Source organism: Colias eurytheme, chromosome 29 (assembly GCF_061535395.1).
Source record: "Colias eurytheme isolate Ceu_HAF_F1 chromosome 29, ilColEury1 Martin Lab GWU primary, whole genome shotgun sequence".
Lineage (NCBI taxonomy): Eukaryota > Metazoa > Arthropoda > Insecta > Lepidoptera > Pieridae > Colias > Colias eurytheme.
Genome location: NC_143008.1, coordinates 5,217,934 through 5,241,334, shown reverse-complemented (window position 1 = coordinate 5,241,334; position 23,401 = coordinate 5,217,934). Strand labels below are relative to the sequence as shown.

At 33.8% G+C, this 23,401-nt stretch overlaps 1 protein-coding gene across 1 annotated transcript; it reads left to right on the top strand.

Moving 5' to 3' along the window:
- The first annotated feature begins 324 nt into the window (after positions 1 to 324).
- LOC149896259 (uncharacterized) lies at positions 325 to 22,773 on the top strand. The gene is made up of 14 exons (XM_090118025.1): positions 325 to 448; positions 4,779 to 5,013; positions 6,304 to 6,439; positions 7,488 to 7,600; positions 8,131 to 9,934; positions 10,130 to 11,796; positions 12,153 to 12,725; positions 15,619 to 15,831; positions 17,165 to 17,307; positions 17,534 to 17,675; positions 18,961 to 19,152; positions 20,548 to 20,750; positions 21,325 to 21,480; positions 22,078 to 22,773. Exons 1-14 carry the CDS (start codon positions 402 to 404, stop codon positions 22,121 to 22,123), a joined length of 5,670 nt encoding a protein of 1,889 aa, XP_089974151.1. The 5' UTR covers positions 325 to 401; the 3' UTR covers positions 22,124 to 22,773.
- The last annotated feature ends 628 nt before the right edge of the window (positions 22,774 to 23,401 follow it).

The window sequence follows — 23,401 nt, the reverse complement described above, 5'->3', positions numbered from 1 at the left end:
AAATTCATTTTATCTAATACTAGCTGCTCCGCGCGGTTTCTCCCCCGTGTCTCCACTCCTCGATAAATGAGCAATCTAACACCGAAAGAATTTTTCAAATCGGACCAGTAGTTCCAGAGATTAGCGCGTTCAAACAAACAAACTCTTCAGCTTTATAATATTAAGTATAGATTAAAAAATTACATAATTACAACTTAATTTCTTCTTCTAAATAATAATTATAAATTAAAAATAATAATTTTTCTATCATTGAATTTTTTCCCAAAATTTAGTATTGAAGTTATTATATTTATTTGTTTCTATTGTAATTTAATTTAACGAAAAACAAGCATAATGTCTTATAAATAATCAAAGTATTAGCAAGTTATAATTTCCTTATCATTTGATAATACGATAATTTTATGGAAGATATCGGCCACAGTCGATTATTGAAATTCTTCGTAAAAGGGTACGTATATTTATTATATTATTTTAATTAATTTTTGGAGCTAGCGCGCAAGAGCAACTTTTGTCTCCGCAACTATTGCACGCCTCATAAGCGAAGCGTTGAGGTGGGTACTACTGTCACTTCGCGCAAAACATCTGATTTTTCAAACTTAAAATGTCTTTATGTATCATACATTGCACTTGTAAGATAATACATACACACACATATTAAGAAAAAACACTATTTTTAACGTTCATGATATTTTTGATGTCATTTTTGTTATTTAAACTAGTTAAAAAACAGTTTAAAAAAGTTCTGTCTTGGACGTCCGTGTGTCTGTATGTGCGGATCCTTTTTCTTGTTAACACGATAGCGACCGAAATACTTTACTAATCGAGTCTTTTTTTTTCTCTTACGCTTGAGTATGCTCAGGAATAGAACCCTTTCATTTTTCAGGGTCTGATTCGATGTGGTTTAATTGTTATTAAATAAACAAAAATAATAATTAATAAATATTTATTAAAAAAAAATTATGAGGCGTGCACTTTTGGATTTTCCAAATTATTTTGTTTTATTTTTTATTTTTTTGTGTGGTGTCTCTCAATGTTAGCCAGAAGGGCTTCTACATTTTAACGCGGACGCGGGGGTGAACTGAAGGTTCACCCTGATCTATTTTGTCTCTCCCATCAACTCTATGGGGAGTTGCGTCGCTACGTGCGCGCACTTTCTTACTAGCCCATAGAGTTTATGGGAGAAACAAAATAGTTGCGGAGACAAAAATCGCTCTTGCGCGCTAGCACTTAATCATTATTGTGCAGCTAAAGAAGTATATTTCAAATTATTAATTAATTTTTTAAGGGCTGATTTTTCAATCGTTGGTTAAAGCTTATTCACCGAATAACGTTTAACCATTATATATATTAACCATTTCAAAAATGTATTCTAATTGTCCGTATAATATGACAGATTACAGGTGACATATTTTTAAAATATTCGTGTAATACTTTATTGGACGGATAAATCTTAACCAAGGATTGAAAAATCGGCCCTAAATGTTGTTAATCTTATAAGCAAAAGTTGCTTAAAAGCCATGTTATAAGTTATAATTAAGAAGTGTCATTTTGACAGGAGTGTTTTTTTATAAATGTCACATAGATTGAGGTATATTGTTTCAGTGGTTTCAAATGAAGATTTCTATATCAATTATATATCAGTGTTTTATATAATAAATATTGATTTTAGATTTCAAGTTATATCAACGAAACATTTAAAACAAAATTGTAATCTAATTATTGTTGAAAAAGTAGCGCTACCTTCGTTTAGTATTCGTATATGATTTGACATAACGAATTAAGTTAATTACGGCATTCTTCCATTGAACGAATAATCGATCCATCCATTATATCAGGCATGTTACCATGATGTCTTAAAGCAGTTTTATTTCCAGTGTGGAAAAAGCACAGCGCTATGACTTTCACTAAGGAAATAATAATGTTATATGTCATCATAGTAGAGTAGTATTTATTTATTTATTTATATGATTTTCCAACAAAGGATACAGTCTATATTATTTTACATTGCTTACAATTGAATACAATATGGTCTACTGCACCTTCAATAACAGGAAAATACAACATTACATTAAGTTAAATTCAATATGTCAATTTGCTGAAAAAAAATAATAATTATAAACTAATTTTTTTATATAATAATAATTTTAAATTTTAATATAATAATATTTTGAACGTCAAAGTGCTTAAATATTTTATTCCAATTAAATTCATTATAGGTAATTCATTCAAACTTTATACATAAAATACATTTAATAAGAAGATAATAGAAAATATTTTTATCGCTCATTACAGACTGAGGATTAACGATTTAAATTTAAGTATCTAGATACTTATCATGATTTTTTGGTTAAATATTTCCACTTGTTATTATTTTACTTGTTAAAAAATAATCCCCAAAAATGCAGAGCGTAATCACAAAAAACTTTATTATCGACTTACGTCCGATATGCACAATTTTGAACAATGACATAATTTCCCAGAAATATAGTAGCGTATCTTGTATTGAAATTATTAAATTACTAGCTTTCCGCACGCGGCTTCGCCCGCGTTTTCAAAGAAAAACCCGCATAGTTCCCGTTCCCGTGGGATTTCCGGGATAAACGTATCCTATGTGTTAATCCAAGTTACCCTCTATATGTGTGCTAAATTTCATTATAATCGGTTCAGTAGTATTTGCGTGAAAGAGTAACAAACACACACACATCCTCACAAACTTTCGCACATATAATATTAGTAGGAAGGATAGGATATTAAATAGACTCATTACAAAATAATAACAATCTTAAATTGATTGTCTCACGTTGGATTTTAATCAAACGAACATAGAGGTAAGAGCATTCTTTCGTGATCTTTTAGTGTAAACGAAAACTCGTATTCAGTGTTGTTCAGTATTAGAACATTGCATAGAATCTATTCGAACGCACTAAGAACAACGAAAGAATGCTCTACGATGGCTCTACGCCTGTTTACAGCACTGTCTGTACCTTGGTCTGTACCTTCTAGGTCTGTACTGTTACTTATTAAAAGAATTTGACCTAATATTAGGTAGAATGTGCATTCGCTCATCTGATGTAAATGGAGAAAAGATTAGAATTAAGGAATTACGATTCTTGATACATGAGTTCCGGTGTTATCGATTTTAGTCCTTATTTAGTGCACATTTATTCACTATCTATACATAAGATAAATATTTATATAAATATGCAAAAGCAAATCGTTATATACAGATTTAAATGATATTTGCTTTGTTGGATTTGTCTCCTCTTAAATTGGGATGAATAAAAAGTTATCCGGGTGAAAGTCCAGATATTAAACACTACATAGTATACTAATAAGTGTAAGGTTTCTTGATTAAGTTTGCCAATGCCAAGTTTACTGGATTCAATCCCTGCGAATGTCTTACAAATACATATTTATAAGACCTTTTTAATATCCTCTTTTATTGCACGCCTCATAAGCGAAGCGTTGAGGTGGGTACTACTAGTCCGGGATACATCGCCCATTTTTGCAAGTGATTACTATCAAGCTAATTTTTCGTGAGTAGCTTTATTTTGATGAGATGCCCAATAATTTCATGTACGAAACTCTCGATTGAGGTAGCTACCAGAGGAAACAAGGATAGAATATTTTGATTTGATGGTTCTCAAATATTAATTACTAACTGAATGTTTTTTTTTGTTCAATCTCAAGATAATTATCTAAATTATTCGAAAAAATATTTGTCCTACAAAATCTATGGTTTGATCAAAGAGTCCCCCTTTCCAATGTGTATCAATAACGAAGTCATCATAAATGATTACTAACCAGCTGATTTTTTTATTTTCACTTATTTAATACTTATATAATTCAACAGACATATTGTCCTACAAATTGCGTAATAAATATTTGAGAACCGTCAAATCAAAAATTTTTATCCTTGTTACCTCTGTAAGCTACCACAATCGAGAGTTTCGTACATGAAATTATTGGGCATCTCATCAAAATAAAGCTACTCACGAAAAATTAGCTTGATAGTAATCACTTGCAAAAATGGGCGATGTATCCCGGACTATACTGTCACTTCGCGAAAAACATCTGATTTTTCAAACTTAAAATGTCTTTATGTATCATACATTGCACTTGTAAGATAATACATACACACACATATTAAGAAAAAACACTATTTTTAACGTTCATGATATTTTTGATGTCATTTTTGTTATTTAAACTAGTTAAAAAACAGTTTAAAAAAGTTCTGTCTTGGACGTCCGTGTGTCTGTATGTGCGGATCCTTTTTCTTGTTAACACGATAGCGACCGAAATACTTTACTAATCGAGTCTTTTTTTTCTCTTACGCTTGAGTATGCTCAGGAATAGAACCCTTTCATTTTTCAGGGTCTGATTCGATGTGGTTTAATTGTTATTAAATAAACAAAAATAATAATTAATAAATATTTATTAAAAAAAAATTATGAGGCGTGCACTTTTGGATTTTCCAAATTATTTATGTCTCTCTCCATAATTCACGGGTATTGCCATAAGGAAGCTACCCGGTCCCTTGGAAGGCTTGCGTGGGGACAGGGATCCAACACGCAGATGCCCTTTTGAGAATTTTAATGTGTTGTAGGACACCAGCCGCAGCCTGCCCATAACTGCACCATAGAGATACAGCCCGTGGCCGATGTAGGGCTATTGCAAAATATGGGAATTAAAAATCTGGGCTATGGAAAGGGGGTGTTCGATGGATTGATGGTTGGGTTGGGTCCTCCTTTATTTATTAATTATTATTATTTTTCCAGAAAAATCATGTCTGATACAGAAAAAAAAGACAATGATACAAACATCGAATCTAAAGTACCAGGCGAGCAGGAAGTACGAGGAGTGAGCGCGAGCGAGACAAATACATCACAAGCTGTAGGAACGAGCGAGACAGACTTCCACTATGAGCCTGTAATAACAGTGACGAAGAAAGAAGCGTCATTCACGAAGGGCGATTTGAAATTGCAGAAAATCAGCGTCACGGAAGATATATCGGTAAAGTACCAACATTTGTTTAAAAAGCAGACGATGCCGGGCAAAACGGTAGTCACCCAAGTGCAAACACTGCAATATAAATACTGAAAATAAATGTGTTGTTGGTACATGCGTTTTATTTATTTCGAGTTTCCAATTTTATTTAAGACAGTTAAGACACATCTAAGAAAAGAGAATAGGGATAGCGATTGCATAAAAGTTCATTTGTATTTTTTCAATTAAAATTTTTACATTGGTAAAATTAAGATTATACTATGTTACCTACCTCAATTTAAACCCTAGTAGGAGGCCTGCGACCCAGCAGGGCGAACGTATATGGGCTGATTCGAGTGTACTACATACAACTTGAAAACTGTAGGCTTATCTTTATACCAAAAGGATAATGAACCATGACCAATGAAGCATTATACGAATATTTTCCCACTTATAAACTACAGAACCAAGTTTTTAATTTTCCATATATTAGAGCTGTCGATAATATATTTTATGATTGCTAGTACCCTGGTAGCTTAAACAAGAAATCACGCTCGATTGCTGTAATTAATTGTTAATTTTGGGACGAACCAAAGTAATAATAAAATTGAATAGTAGAATATTCAAGTATTTTTCATTTAGTTTTAAATAAAATAATTACGAAATCCTGATGATTTGCTACAGGGACGCGCGGAGTCCGGTATTCAATTTTTAACCCTATCAACTCCTGAATAATAAACCAAAAATACATATCAATTTCAACAAAAAAGGTCGTGTTCCATCGTTACAATATTGTATTCACTGAAAAGTGTTTCATATTCGTTGAGATGTTTGTTTATCACCTCAATAGATGGCGCGCGGTGTGTCCCTTAGACACATAAAACTGAAAGAATAGAACAAATTCGATTGCTCTGGCGGGTCACGAGTGGCTGAATTGGTTAGGCATCCGCCCCGGAATGGCGCGAAAGGATGCGGGTTCAAGTCCCGCCTCGTGATCGATTTTTTTCTATTCTTTATAAATTTATACCTATCAACTCTTTCTACTGAGATTCTTCAAGTTACAATTAATGTAAATAGCTCCAAATCCGATCTCAAGAACGGAATCGTAACAAATTGGATTTGATCTAATCACATTAATTGACTCTAATTACTGATTATACATATATACTTGCAAATAATTATATGTACTTGATAGCTCACACGGAGCAGAACCTTTCTATACAAGAAGAAATAATAAAAATAATATTCCAATGAAAAATCATGTTGCTGAACATGGTACCATATCTAAAGTTTAACATAAAAGTATTTTCGTTCCAGGACAAAACGAAAAATGAGACAATTATCAACGAAGTACAAATAATAACGGATAAAGACGGTGCCTGTGAAGTGACACACACACAAACAATTGAGACGGTGAAAAAGGTTGAAAATACGACACCGACGCGAGAAATAGGTAAATTACATTCATATCTGTATAGATATAGATTAATATTATGAAGCTGAAGAGTTTGTTTGTCTGAACGCGATAATCTCGGGAACTACTGGTCCGATTTGAAAAATTCTTTCGGTGTTAGATAGCCCATTTATTGAGGAAGGCTATAGGCTAAGACATCTCGCTAAGACCAACAGGAGCGGAGCACTGCGGGTAAAACCGCGGAGCACAGCTAGTCTATACTAATAATATTATAAAGAGGAATTTTAGAGAAATTTATAAAGAGATTTTTTATTTATTTGTATTAAAAAGGCTCCATAAATACTTTTTAATGATGTACTTTTCTAATAGATAGGCTATAATATGTTTTCGTTTCTATCCTGTATGCGAATTGCGAAAGTTTGTGAGGATGGATGTATGTGTATGTTTGATGTTTGTTACTCTTTCAAGCAAATACTACTTAACCGATAACAATGAAATTTAGTACACATACCTATAGAGGATAACTTAAATTAACACAATATTGGATAGGTTTTATCCCGGAAATCTCACGTGAACAGAAACTATGCGGGTTCTTCTTTGAAAACGTGGGCAAAGCCGCGGGCGGAAAGCTAATGTTTAATAAAAAACAACACACTCGCTCTACTTATTCTATACTTAGTTTGCTCAAATAATCTAGGAATGTTGGTGACAGGTCTAGAGACCAAGATCTATAATATAAAAATGAATCGCAAAATGTGTTGGTAAGCGCATAACTCGAGAACGGTTGAATCGATTTCGATCTTATGGAGAGAAAACGTAAACATGTACCAGGGGCGAAGCCGGTGCGGACCGCTAGTTTTAAATACAAGATAATTAAAGCTCATTAAATTTAATCTAATTATTTTATTTATGTAAAGAACTTTAAAATTACTGTAGCTATGTAGTTCCACTTATTTTGATTTAATAATGTACAATATTCTGTACTTGGAAAGATTTTAAAAAATATTTAAAACATTATTAATATGAAAAGTGTCCTGAAATATTATATTAATTATTTTTTAAACATTTTCCATGTACACGATTACAGAGAAACAACAAGATGAAAAGAAACCACGAACTAAAATTCCAATGTCTAAATTAAGACGGGCTATTAAAAAAATAACGGAAGAAAGAAAAAAATATGAGGAAGCTGAAAGACAAGTAGGTATTGCAAATCATTTTTTCGTCATGACATTGTAGGTCTCCCATAATCGATTATTTCATTAATTAGATCCAAACAAATTAGCCGGATAAACCGGAGACAAGGCCCTGTAGACAAAGTAACAATTAAAAAACGATAACGAAGTTAGAAAAGGAAAAATGTATGGGATTGACATTAGATAGACCACGTGATCTAACGCGGCGTATGTCAATCCCATACATTTTTGCCTTTTCTAACTTCGTTATCGTTTTTTAATTGTTACTTTGTCTAAGGCCCAAGGTGTTACAACGTCTGGTTTATTATAATAATGACAATATTGACTTATATACTATGTCGTACGTGTTGTCCCTCCAAAACACAAATATACCTACATATACATAGTACAATTATATTTATGTGTATAAATATCTGTTATTTGAATTTATAACAATTACTTCAAAATCTAAAGAGATTTTAAAAGTAAAATCTCACGATTTAATGACAGAAGTAAATGACTTCCTTATATTGATAATTAATAATGCTTTTCCAGAAGATGTCTGCTCAACAGCGCAAGTCTTCCATACCCCGACTAAAACATACAGTTGTAACAGCGACCACAAGTAAAGAAGAAGCAAGAACTGTTTCCCCAAGAACAGATGAAGAATTTGACAAACTATTCGAAGAAATCGTTGTCAATCAAAGCGCAGATGAAAGTCCACTGATAAAGGATCCAGAAAAACTAGACTCCAAGTTCGAAGAATTAATTCACGCTTACGATGAAAATAAAATCGAACCAATTAGCATTGACAGAGTGAAGACCAGGATTCCCATGCTAAAACGTAAAAGCGAGCATGAAATTGATATGTCAAAATATTCAGAGCGCAGGAGAAACGCATCTCTTAAAAAGAGAGGATCAGTTGATAGTTCAACGCACAATAGTTCGACGACTATGCACGTTAAAGAATCGAAAATACAATCGCAAACAATACAAAAAAGTTTTACACAACAAACAACTAAACTACAATTTGAAACGAAAACAACTCAACAACAATCATCAAATATTGCAGTCAATAATAGTCAAGACAACCAAGAAAAGATAATTTCATCTAAGGCAGTCAAGGAAACGACACAAATCGCAAAAACTATTCGACATTCATCCGATAATAATGAACATGTTAATATTGAAAATGAGGAAGTATCAGAAACACATTTAACTAACTACGAAAATTCCGAAGTCCCTAATGAATCTGTAAATTCAACAAATAATAACGAAAACACAAAAATATTTAAGAAAAGTTCCTCAATCGATAACTCTAGAACTACAAACTTGAATAACGAGGAAACAAACACAAAAATACTACACAAAACTATTCAACGTACAGTCAGTGAACAGCACACGTCCAGTATAACATCTACAAATATTTCTTCTAATATCTCACAAACAAAGGAAATAACAACTACAGAAATAACAAACAACAATAACGGAGACACTATAAAAGCTATAATAACGGTAGAGAGAGAAAACATTGCATCAGAAGTCCCAATGATTTCAAATGAATCAGACAAAACAATTAATGATTCCAAAACAACACAACATGTCACAAATGAGGAAAGCAATCAAAGTTCAGTGAACTCAAATATTCAAAACTCTATTGACAATCAAAAAGTATCCAATAAAGTTGAATTAGTTCAAGAAAATGCAAAAGATAATTTATCGGACGAAAATGCAAATGTGTCTGTAGAAATTTGCGAAATTATTAATGACAGTCAAGATCCTAAGGATAAAAGGGACGACTCAGGCACAAATAATATTAAAGAAATATCTGAAACAAATATTGAAGTTAAAGAAAGTGCTGCAGATAGTAAATCAAATATAGAGGAAATTGCTGCAGATAATAATGTTATATCAATTGAGACTAAAGAAGAAAATGAAAATACGAATGATAAAGAGATGAGTAAGCAATATAGCATTAGCATAGTTACTGTCAATGAAGATATCCAAAAAGTAAAATCGGAATCGAATGCAGTTCCGGAAGTAAAAAAAGAAACTAATACATGTAAATCAGATATTCAGGTAATTGCGATAGATAACAGTAATATAACAATTGAGACTAGAGATGAAAATCAAAATAAGAATGATAAAGAAATAAATAAGCATGATAGCATTAGCATAGTTACTGTCGATGAAGATATCCAAAAAGTAAAATCGGAATCGAATGCAGTTCCGGAAGTAAATGAAGAAACCAACACACGTAAATCACATATTCAGGAAATTGCTACTGATAATAATATTATACCAACTGAGACCACCGAAGACAGTAAAAATATGATTGATAAAGAAATTAGTAAGCAAGGTAGCATTGATATAGTAGCTGACAATGAAGATAAGCAAGAAGAAAAATTGGAATCGACTATAGTTCCGGAAGTAAAAGAAGAAACTAATACATGTAAACCAGATATTCAGGAAATTGCTACTGACAACAATATTATATCAATCAAGACCACTGAAGACGGCAAAAATATGATTGATAAAGAAATTAGTAAGCAAGATAGCATTAGCATAGAAACTGGCAATGTGGAAAACAAAGAAGAGAAATCTGAATCTAACAAAGATCCAGAAATAAAAGAAGAAATTAAAATAACAATTAAACAAACAGATACATCCGAAGAAAAAGAATCCTCAACACACGTCGAATACAGTAAAACTATAATTAACGAAGAATCTAATGCTGATTTAAATGAAACAAACGATAAAGATGCAACAGGAGTATACTCAAATGACTTCCATGAAAATACAAATGAATGTAGTAGTATAGACAAAAACAATATCATAAACAATACAGAAAACAAGGAAATAAGTATTTCACAAATTGAGTCCCTTGAGAAAAACGTCCTAGCGTCGGAAGATCCTGGCCATTTAAAAACCGAAGACACTGAAACCAGAAATGTGGAATCGGATATTGCACAAGAAAAAGAAGCCAAAACACGTGCAGACTCTAGTAATAAATCTGCCAACTACCTCGATGTCTCTGTTTGTATGGTAAAACGAGTGGTTACTCAACACAAACTTAATGATAAAACTAATAATAATACAGAAGAACATTACCTCGATATTCTTGATGAGAAAATATCAAAGGAAGTCGTTGAAGGTGAAAAGGATGAGAAGAGTCCAGAAGCGTGTATTAATAATATAAACAAAATACCTGAAACTACAGCGAAACAAGTTTCACAAAATCTTCCAAATACATTACCTGAAAAATCCGATAGTACTTTAACCTCAGTAGAAGAATCTTTGGACTCAAAATTCAATGCTGGTGCTACAACTTTTAATAGCAAAGAAGAAAAACGTGTAATAGAAAAAACCATTTCTAGAGACGAAAATATAATTTGTGAAAATAAAATAATTGAATCTATATCCGAAACAAAAACACAAGTTGTAACAGAAATTGATGAAAAACCTCAAAAACCTATAAATCAAAGTCAAGACAAAGACAATACAAATTTGACAGACAACAATATAACACGACAAGTAAATATCACGCAAAATGTAAACATATCTACTGAATCTAGTTCAATTAATGATTCTTTTATGGAGAAAGAATGCGTTTCCAAAGCCTATGAAAAAGAAACTAAGACTACATTGACAACTCAAAATATTTTAGAAAAGAAAGTTACAGAATCGGAAACAATAACTACTAAAGTTAAGGAAGTATTGGAGAAAACTAATGACTCTTACGATGATTTAAAAGTTATTAAAAGAGAAAGTAAAGGTTTTGATAGCGATAAAAGTCCGATAAATATAACTATTGATAATACTTTAATAAGACCAGCTACTCCAGTAATTGACATTTCACCAAGTTGCATTGATGGTAAAGAAAAAGAAATTATAATTTCTAATGATAATCTATCAAATAAAGATGTAACTGAACATTATTTCAAGGAAGCTTCTCATACAAGAGTTAACAATGCATCTAATATAATAGATAGTATAGTTGGTAATAAAGAAAGAAATGAAAAGGTAGTTTTAGATAAGAGTATGATAAATGAACTGTTAAAATCAGACCTTCAAGAGGAAGATATTATAATTCTTAGAGGCAAAGTGAACAGAGTTATGAGTCGACTCGATTCTATAAACAGTAAAAAGACTAACATTCAACAGGAGATAGTAGATGAAGTTCCCAAAAGAACAGTATTATCTAAGATCGCCATTTTTGAAGTAAGTTCGAAAAAATATTTGTTTTTCGTATATATTTTTATTGCCTATTTATCGCGAACTGGATTGATCGCAATAACCAGCCATTGCAATCGTAATATGAATTTGCCAGTCACTTCAATTCACGGCGTAAACTGTCTGGAAATATGAGGTATACGGCCATAATACGGCCCCAGCTCTTTGATGCTATGATAAATATATCAATTTGAGCCTAATTAAGATATGTATGTAATTTTAAAATGCATCAATATTCTGAAACAGTTATACATAAAATTTAGATTGATCTATGTTAAATAGTCGTACAATTTGTCACACTCATAAAAAAGAACTTAAAAATAATATTATCTATATTTTTACAGCGTAAAGAAGTGGAAGAAAAACCTCTCTACAGAAGAATACCGCGCTCACAAAGCCATGGCCCAAGTTTAAGACATAAACCCAAAATAGTTGAAGAAGTACTCAAAACTACATCCAAAATGGAAAACAATGTTAACATAAGTCGAACAGAAGTTTATAATAAACAACATTCGCATAATTTAAGTAGAAATTTGATAAACAATCATAAATCTGAAGATATAGTGAATAAATTGACTAGTAGCCAAAATAATTTTGATTTTGAAAAAGACACTAATAATAGCGTAAATATAGTAATAAGTGATGGCAGAAAATATTCATCGTTAAAAAGCTTAAATAATGATGAGTTAAACTATGAAGATAATTCAAAAACAATCAAAGTATCCTTCAAAGAAAGGGATAATAAAAAAGAGGTTTCATATGCAGAAATTGATTTAGGTGATGCTGTTAAAGGCAAAGTGCAAAACGTAGTCAGAATGATATCAATGGAACGTATGGATTTGGAAAAGAAAGGTATTATAGATATTAAAGAGACACCGAAACGAGGAACTGTGTTGGAGAAAATCGCTCTATTTGAGGTAAGGAAAGCGTGTGTGCCGAGCACACGTGTCAGAAGTGAAACTTCTTTGGCAATAATCAAAGATATCAAAGTCGTCGCCTTACTCCATGACGCGACCTGGAAATTTTACTCTCAACGCGCCTAAAGAAGTTTCACTTCAAAAACTCCTCAATTATTTATTTAATTAGACTTCGAAGCACCTTTGAATCGTCATAACATAGTTTTACCGGTTCGGAAAGCAGTTTCTTCAGAGAAGAGCCGGCAAGAAACTGTAGAGGCTCTTTTAAAACATTTATATTGTACATTTTTTTATTTCTAACATCTACGTCACAAATATTAAAAACTAGCTATGCTCCGCGGTTCCACCCGCACTACTCCGCTTCTGTTGGTCTAAATAAAGCCTATAAGCCTTACTCGATAAATGGGCTATTTAGCACCGAAAGAATTTTTCAAATAGGACCAGTTGTTCCTGAGATTAGCGCGTTAAAACAAACAAACAACCTCTACAGCTTTATAATATTAGTATAGATATAGATTATTTTAAGAAATGTCGTTTTAGTTGTATGCCATGGTCGTTATTTTTTTTAATTATTTATAAAATTTCTATAAATATATTGCTGTTGCATATGTTATTGTATGAGAATGTATTAAATAAATAAAGAAATTCAGTTGATCAAACAGAATTTAAATTAGCGACTATTTAAACTTCGCGCAAACCCTGAAGAAAAGTTATCTTTAGAGTCAGTTAGTCAAGTATTGAATATTGTAATAAGTAATGTATATTTTGAACCTCTACCAAGCTAAAGTCACACCCCGGACACTCCATACAAAATTATCGTTTTGATAGTTACACTGTAGAGAGTGCAAATGTATGTGTTAATGCTTTAGGGTTCGCACATTAATTGTGACTAGCGTAAAGAAATTCGCGTTTTTCTGATGAAATACATCCGTAAACAGCACAATATCTAACCATTTTTTACGAAAAACGATATTCACAAATCCAAAATAATAAAATTACTTTAAGTCAATTTGATTAATGTTGTTAATCTTCGTTGCGTATCGTGAATCGTCCTTACGAAAAAATGCGGATTGCGGACCATCTAATAAACTGATCGTGCGGGGTGAGGTAAGTGTTTAATTTTGGCGGGATGCGGAGAGTGTCCGTTCTGTAGCGTTTAGCTACTATTATGTATTCTGTGCTAAAGTTCAAAATGAATAAAATAATTTTTGAAGTGAAAACTTCTTTAGCGGCGTTGAGCACTTTTTCTGTAATGGGTATAAAAATTAAAATCTTAAACTCGCGTCAGGACACGTGACCTGATCGAAAAAGCGTAAAACGGATACCATTCCAAAATATCAAACATGTTACATACTCAACGTTAATAATCAAGTTTTCACTTCTGCCGGCACTCCCGGAGTGCAACCCGTCTTTTTTTTTTAAGTGAAACTTCAAGTCGCGTCATGGCAATACCGTCACGTCATGGAGTATGGCGACGATTTTGGTATATTTGAATCTTGCCAAAGAAGTTAATCACATCTGACACGTGTTGTACTCACGCTCTTTTTTAATCATATTTATTCCACACTAGCTGCATCCCGCGGTTTCACCCACGTAAATGTGTTTTTCATTTTAAAATATAATAATAAAAAGTAGCCTAATTTACTCCTTATTACAACGGCTGTATGTGAAAGTCCCGTCGAAATCGGTCCAGCCATTCCAGAGATTAGCTGGAACAAACAGACAGAAAAAATTGTAAAAAATACTATTTTGGTTTTGGTATATATACCGTATACACATTATACAATATACATCCATGTGAGTAAAAAGCGGTTATTTTAATATTTCAAACAGAGACTCCAATTTTTGAAGTGAAACTTCTTTATCGGGATTGGACAAAAATTTAGTGTAACATTTTTGCGTTACGCCGTACGCGTGACATTTTTGCGTTACGCCGTACGCGTGACATTTTTGCGTTACGCCATACTCGTAACATTTTTAAGGTCATAAAGAAGTTTCACTTCTTACGTGTGTACTCTAGTACACGCATACATTTTTTTTATTAGTATACATTAACCCAATTTATTTCGTACCCTATATAAGAAAAGGCACCAAATAAAGATATCATACAACAAACAATTAGTATTATTATTTGTTGGGGCGTATCATTATTGATTTAAACTTTGTACTAAACTAGTAAATATATTTTATGGGCACTCTTCACAACGGCGAACGTTAGGCGAGTAGAGGCAATCAGGATAGTGTACCTAGAGCCTAAATGTCTATGATCGGCTGTCGTTGTAGATGTTTATTCATAACTAGTTGTGCCCCGCGCATTGCTCCGCTCCTGTTGGTCTTAGCGTGATGATATATAGCCTATTAGCCTATAGCCTTCCTCGATAAATGGGCTATCTAACACCGAAAAAATTTTTCAAATGGACCAGTAGTTCCCAAGATTAACGCGTCCAAACAAACAAACTATTCAGCTTTATAATATTAGTATAGATATATGTAATGGCGGCAAACATCGACGTTCATTTGTTGGGCCAACGCTGCCCATTGTTAAAAAGAGCCCATTATGATAGTACATTTTTCTATACATTTAAAATCACTCATTTTACGCCATAAACTGCGCAGTTACTAAACGTTAGTTATTATTTTACTAGCTTCCCCGACAGACGTCCATTTTTCATATTTTCTCTGCATAAGAACCTTCCTTGTGCCTTAACGAAAACCTTTCTCGAGTTTTACAGCAACATATTTATGGATTCCTTTTATTATATACATATCGATAAATAATTAATGTTGTCAACATTTTATTTTATTAGATTCCTGCAGGTATATTCATTCTACACTTCTATATTTTGAATTAAAATTGCATAAAATTTTGTATTAATACATTCGATTATTTCAGAAGAAATCAACACCAGTTAGAGTTGAAAGTAGAAACAAGCCGAAAGATCAATCTAAAACGGTATCTGAGGAAAAGATGAATGAAGAAGAGTTGAGATTGAAGATAGAAGAGTTAAGAGGAGCTAAAAGAAAGTATGGGAGATACACGGATTTGAAGTTCGTAGAGTTAAATGATGGTAGCAAGATGCCTGCTATTGGCTTGGGTACTGCATTGGTAAGTCATCACTCATCATCATCAGCCCATATACTTTCCTACTGCTGGGACACGGGCCTCCTATGAGGGTACAGGCCATAATCCACCACGCTGGCCAAGTGCGTCTTTGTAGTATAACCACAGTAAAAAAAATCAATGGGGTTTAGGTCGGGGGACCGTGTAATAAATAATTGGAGTCACGAGTCGGACTCTAATAGATGAGCTTTTGTATATGCATAGGTATTACTCGACAAAACCTAATATACAGGGTGTCCCACTATTGGTATACTAAGCGCGAAGGGACTTGTAGTTTTGCATACACTGATCACGTAAAAAATACTTAAACAACGTCAAAAATTGTTTGCTAAATTTTTCCTGAAAATTCATGTTTTCAACCGCTTCTCTAATGTGAGCATTTTGTCTATGAAAACATAATCTTAAACGATAGCTCACGTGCTGGTGGCAAAGTTGGGCGGGTTGCTTGTTATGGGTGTACACATAGAGTTCACAAGAATTTGAAAAAAAATGAAGGAATTTTATAAGTATTTTTTTCGTACTCAGCGTATGCTAAACTATAACCTCCTTTGAGCTTAGTATACCAACAGTGGGACACCTTGAATATATCTCTGTTAAAAAGTTACTCAAATTGAATAGCTATTGTCGAGATATTTTCAAACAAACAAAATTTAGTCGAGTAGAGTCATACCGGCATAATAGATTAATATCGGTATCAAATTGAAATGCAATTACAGTAGCACCTCTATAAGTCGAATATCAAGGGAGACGCCAAAAAATTCGAGTTATAGAGTTTTCAACTTAAGGAGGATTTCGACTTAGGCGGATTTTAAAGAGAGATTCAGAGATTCATTGAATGTCTTACAAATTTAATTACGAAGTTGTACTGTAGGTACCTGGTGCTTGTAGGTTAGGCACAACAACTTTTCAGCTGGATGAATATGTCAGAAATTTTAAGTATATAGAGAACCTTCTTTCTCGGTGTTTTTTAAAATATCTACAAAACTGTTGACTGAAACTTGAACGATATAGGACCACTAGTTCCTGAGATTAGCGCGTTCAAACAAACAAACTCTTCAGCTTTATATTTTACTAGCCGTTCCCCGCGGTTTCGCCCTCATTGCTCCGCTCCTGTTGGTCTCAGCGAGATGATATATAGCATATAGCCTTCCTCGATAAATAGGCTATATAACACCGAAAGAGTTTTTCAAGTCGGTCTAGTAGTTCATGAGATTAGCGCATTCAAACAAACATGCAAACTCTTCGTTTATACTATAAAATATTTTATAATAATATTAAAGTAACTATAGATCTACAACTAATTAATATTATTTCTCAGCTCAGTAAAAACCTAACCAAACATATAGTGTCTGCTGCCATAGACCTAGGGTATAGAACCATAGACACGGCATATATCTATGGTAACGAGAAGGAGATTGGAGAAGCTATAAATGAGAAGATAAAAGATGGTACTGTCCAAAGGTTTGTTCTACGTTATTATTTTTTTAAGTACCCACATAAAATTGGTAAATATTTTACTGATAAAATAGAATCGAAAAAATTATCTAAGCAAATATCTATGCAAAATCTTATACTCTATTGAGTTATCAACGACAACATTTCATCGAAATTGGTTCAATTGTTTTATCATTAGAATACGAACATTAAAAATTTAAAACATTTAGCAATATGTTTATTTCCCTTTTAGAGAGGACTTATTCGTCATATCAAAACTATGGAGTACATTCCACCGCAAGGACTTGGTTGAAAAAGCGTGTAAAATGTCACTAAAAACTATGGGTTTGGATTACTTTGACCTGTACATGATACATAACCCCATGTCGTTCAAGGTAAATGGTAAATTCTAAATAAAAAATATATAAATAAATATTTCAGGACAATTTTCACACACGGCACGATCTAATCCCATACTAAGCTCTTGTGTTATGGAAACCAGATGGCTGATAAATAGACATCGGATTATATGCATTTGCATATTTGCATATGCAAATGCATAAAACTCTCCAATTACGGTGTTAGTGCATATTTTAGCCTTTTTCCCCAATCGTGCATATTTCGTTAAGTAGCGGGAGTTTTGATTAGTCGACTAACCTTTATTAGCCAATCAGAACGCTCAGCGAGTAAAAAAACCCTATTTTGGCATGGTAAAATGGCAAAAAATTACAAAATGGGCTCCATTTTAAGTAAATTATGAGCCATTCAAAATAGGGCTAGATTACCCTTTTGGGGCTAAAAACTTAAAACACGGGTTGAATTCCAAAAAAGGGCTAGATTTAGCCCGGAAAAGTCTAAAGTGGCAACACTGGGCTCGCGGGTGATAAACGTCACAAATTTGCGCTCGAAAATTTGGTAAAAATGCTTAATTGTATATTGGCACAAAAACTATACTTAATTTCAAGAAAATTTCACTGTTTTTGTACAATCTTTGATTTAAATATATAAAAATAATAAAGGTTTTTTGATTTTGTATTGTGCATATTTTAGGTATATCAGTCGTTTTTAGTGCATATTTCGGCCTTTTTTAGTGCATATTTGCATGCATATTTTGGCATTTTGTTAGTGCATATAATCCGATGTCTACTGATAAACATACATATATAATTTTTAAATAAATACTTATATAGATAATTAACACCCAGACATAGAGCAAACATCTATGTTCATCACACAAATATTTGCCCCGGGTGGGAATCGAACCCACGACCTTTGGCTTGGAAGGCAGGGCCACTACCAAGTACCAACCAAGCCAACCGGTCAGTCAAATATTGAGTTTTTTAACGCGATAACGCGAATATTTGGAAGCTTGCCTTTCGGTTAGTCTCATTTCAATTGTGTCCAGTTTTGATTTGCAGGCGGATGAGTTTTTTGAAATCGGTTAAGAATTGTGATGTTTAGTTTTAAGACATTCATGCAACATTTGAAGTAAATACTTTAGAGTTTATTTCGGACATACACACATAAACAGACAAAAATTAAAAAAAAACTATATTTTGCAGCATCGGTATCGATCGCAGATCACGCCCCACTTTTAAAATATTCAATGTTCAGTTTCGACTTTCCTACGATTATATTATATGTATAGATATTTACATTATGTATACAATTTGTAACCAGGAAGGCGACGACCCTCTACCAAAGATCGCAAACGTGATCCAATACTCAGATTCCGACTACCTAGATGCATGGTACGGGGTCGAGCACGTAATACGAAAGGGGTTGGCCCGCAGGGGGGGAGTCAGTAACTTCAACTCGGCGCAAGTGGACAGGATCGTGGATAAGGGGAAACTGAAGCCGGTTGTTAATCAGGTAATTGTAAATTTAGTTTTTAACGTGAAACTTTTATTACATCGTCTCAAACTTTTTGGTCTGTGTAGCGCATGTCGCGTGTATCGCGATTCGCGACTGCCGAGACCTACTCGGCAGCCGACCGTCTCGCGACATGCGCTACACAAAGCAGTGTTCGGAACCGTTCGAACAGTTTCACTTTTACCGTGGTTTCATAAAACCACACAACATTTTATTTTTAATAACGTATTCAGTGTTCCAACCAGTTACACAAATTCTCACGAAGGTAATAAAAGAGTTTTCTTTTTTTTAATTATGTATTTAGTGGTCAAAGTAATGCTAGTTACTCACATTCCCATGCATTTTTAACCGACTTCAAAAAAAAGGAGGAGGTTATCAATTCGGCCGGTATGTTTTTTTTTTATGTATGTACACCGATTACTCCGAGGTTTCTGAACCGATTTACGTGATTCTTTTTTTGTTCGATGCGGGATGGTGTTGAATTAGTCCCATAAAAATTTTATTCGGATTGGCACAGTAGTTTTTATTTTATAAGCATTTTTGTCTGTATTTGTAAATGTTGCAAGTGCAAGTTTGAAGTCGGTTGTTTTTAACGCAGTTATTATTAATGACCTACTTAGCGATCCAGCGAATTTTTTTAAATTTAAATTTATTTAAATTTATTTATTTATTTATTGCTAGTTACATTCGCACGAATATACAAAGCAATGTACGACGGTATTTTGCGAATGTCCATATCATAGCGCGAACATTCGTACATTGTACGAATATTTGTACGTTCGGGTGGTATTAGGGCATTAATTATAGGAACGACTTAGAGTAACTCCACACGGCGCGTCGCGTCAGCGTTGCGTCGTCGCAACGCAAATATTTGACGCATAGCCGGCCACACGGGTGCTGCGCCATCGCAGCGTTACTACTACAGACTACTACAACTGAGCGCTGACACCCCCTCCCGCTTCGTCTCGGGGGCTGCTGTCCGTCACGTGTGCGTTGCGCGCCGCAGCGCGCCGTGTGAATACCTTGGTTATTTGTATGTAAAACGACGCAGCGACAGCGCTACGACGACGCAACGCTGACGCGACGCGCCGTGTGGACTTACTCTTAGCACCAAATTATGACGTCGATGGTGTAAATTATAAAGTTTGAAAATAAATGTACGTTATTGCTATAGATTTCTAAGTAAATTCTCACTGTAGCTAGAAAGTAAGTCTCACTGCACACCCCCTTTATAATTAAATAAATAAATAAAATCTTTATTTAAATTTATACATTAAGTTACAATAGATTGGGGTTCAGGCCCCCTTACTAGGTATAACCTGTATTAAAAATTACCTCCATTTTTAGTTCGCTACAATTAACTATACACTAAATAAAATACAGTTTATCCCACAGGTGGAATGTCATCCGTACCTCACACAACAGCGTCTAGATGACTTCTGTCAAACGAGAGATGTCAAACTCAATTGTTACGGAGTTCTCGGTTCAAAAGGGACGCCCATAGAGTATAAAAGTGGTTTGACACCTGTCATTGATGATCCATTGGTGTTGGTTATGGCGGCGGGTTTGAATGTGACGCCAGCGCAGTTGCTGATCAGGTTTGTACTAAGAAATTAAGAATGATACAAATATAATACAAACTTACTCGCAAATGTAGGTATAAAGTTAGTAGAATTTGAGGTCAATATATTTTTGATACTGCCTGAATGGAACTTTTGCATGTAAACCAAATTGAACTTAATTGCAAGAAATGGAGATTTTTAAGTTGATTTCCTATACACTTATAATAATGTAGTGGTGATTACGTCCGCCAGTACATTTATCATTTATGAAAGACTATAGCTACGTCCCGCGGTTTCACACTCGTCAATGAGTTTTTCCTTCTAAGTTTTAGTCCTAATGTTCCTAAAAGAATATCAGTATAAAAAGTATCCCAATTTACCCCTTAATTTACATCGACTATCCGTCCATCAAAGTCCGATCAAAATGGGTACAGCCGTTTCAGAGATTATCTCGAACAAACAGACCGACGAACAAAAAAGAGTATTTGCCGAGCGGACATGCCAGAAGTGAAACTTACGTATTTCCATGACGTGACCTTGAAATTTTACTCTCAACGCGCTAATGAAGTTTTACTTGAATAAAAAACACATAAATAATATTATTTTCCAGCTACCAACTACACGTGGGCCACAGTGTGATAGTGAAGTCGTCCACTGGAGCTCATTTATGGAGTAACCTCCTTGCGCAGGATGTCCGTCTGGAGAGCAGCCATATTGAGGCTTTGAACGCTATGAACAGGAATAAAAGAAACTTTCTGTTTAAAGGGTGAGTCGTACTAATTCCACGATAAGAGCTTTGATTCCTGAAATCTTCTTTATATATAAAAATGAATCGTAAAATGTGTTGGTAAGCGCATAACTCGAGAACGGCTGAACCGATTTCGATAATTCTTTTTTTATTATATTCCTTGAAGTACGAGGATGGTTTTTATGTAGAGAAAACGTAAATATATACCACGGGCGAAGCCGGGGCGTATCGCTAGTAAAACTATAATTTAATGTTCATCACTACTTAGTATAAAACAAAGTCGCTTTCTCTGTCCCTATGTCCCTTTGTATGCTTATATTTATAAAACTACGCAACGGATTTTGATGCGGTTTTTTTAATAGATAGAGTGATTCTGGATGAAGGTTTTAGTATATAATTTATTAGGTTTTAGACAAAGCGGGCGAAGCCGCGGGCGGTAAGCTAGTTTGTTATAAAGTAGACATAATTGTCTTCCAAAAAATGTGTACCTAATTGATGTGTTGTCAATCTCACAAAGGCTCACAATCTGAGCTCACAATAATTAAGATAAATTGTGAGATTGACATCACATCTTTTTTTTATAATATTTCTAATTCATATTGTTTTTTCTTTCAGGATGGGCGACACGCACAGAAATTATCCATTCCGAATTCCTTTCTGAGAGATAACGTTTTTTATGCTATAGCATAAAATAATAAGCTAGTTCACAATTTAATTTATTTATAAAATGCGGCATAGACCATTGAAATGTCAAAATTTTAGCCTTAGCGTTTATCAGAGGATCTTTTTTCAAGATGGCGGCCGCGGGATTACTGTAATTAGGGCTCTACAAACTAGTTACTAGACTTTATGCTTTTACAAACCTCCTCTACACATCCATAAAATAAAAATCGACTGACCGGTTGGCTTAGTTGGTAGTGACCTGCCTTCCAAGCCAAAGGTCGTGGGTTCGATTCCCACCCGGGGCAAATATTTGTGTGATGAACATAGATGTTTGCTCTGTGTCTGGGTGTTAATTATCTATACATATTTGTAGATATTTATTTAAAAATTATATGTGTATAAGCCATTTGGTTTCCATAACACAAGCGAAAGCTTAGTATGGGATCAGGATCGTGCCGTGTGTGAAAGTTGTCCTGTAATGATCCGTCCTCTGAGAAATGCAACCCTCAATGGAATAAAATATCAAAGTAAAATGTGTGGTAGCTTTTTTGCATGTACTGCTGTGTGATAAGTTTAGAAATATTATTAAGTTTACGAAGAGTATATTAGATACATTTTCTATTTTTCTAATTTATTTAAAATGACTGTAGGTAGGTATGTATTTTACATATTTAAATAAAATTATAAATAAATGTTTTTTATTAATATTTCTGTATTTTGTTTTACCCTACGTCTGAACCCACCAATAGATAAAGTGTATCATCTAGTATTATACATAATTATTTACAAATACAGTTGATAAAGTTATTGACCGCCTCCTTGATAGGTACAGTGGTTGACGCGTGAGCGTAGAACCGTCAGGGATTCGTATCCTGGTGGAGACGAAGAAAAAAAAAGTCTCGTTCTGGCAGGACACAGAAGGCTGATCAAGTGATCACCTACTTGTCCCTATAGAAAATCGATCACTGAAACAGATGTATGCATAATGCATCTGCCCCTTACCCCACTTGGGTACATGGGACTTCACTTTTTGATAAAGTTATTGATTTGACTCGTACTTGTCTTAAATTGAATAGTAAACTGTGAAGGTAAATAGATAATGGAAATGCGATATCGGTAGTAGGTAAATGATATAGAAATCGGTGCTGCTTTTACTCTCGAACTGTATTTTGATGTAGTACCTAACAAGTGCAAGGTGCTTTTATTTATTCCTGAAAATTGCATCGCCGGAAGGGTTTTGCGGTGCATTCACATAGAGCAAGAGCATTCTTTCGTG

Bases quoted from the DNA above. Each gene is read 5' to 3' on its own strand.
- LOC149896259 (XM_090118025.1), top strand. From the start codon at position 402: ATGGAAGATATCGGCCACAGTCGATTATTGAAATTCTTCGTAAAAGG. The intron at 5,014-6,303 runs GTAAAGTACCAA...TTTTCGTTCCAG, and splicing joins GCGTCACGGAAGATATATCG to GACAAAACGAAAAATGAGAC. The intron at 20,751-21,324 runs GTTTGTACTAAG...ATTATTTTCCAG, and splicing joins CCAGCGCAGTTGCTGATCAG to CTACCAACTACACGTGGGCC.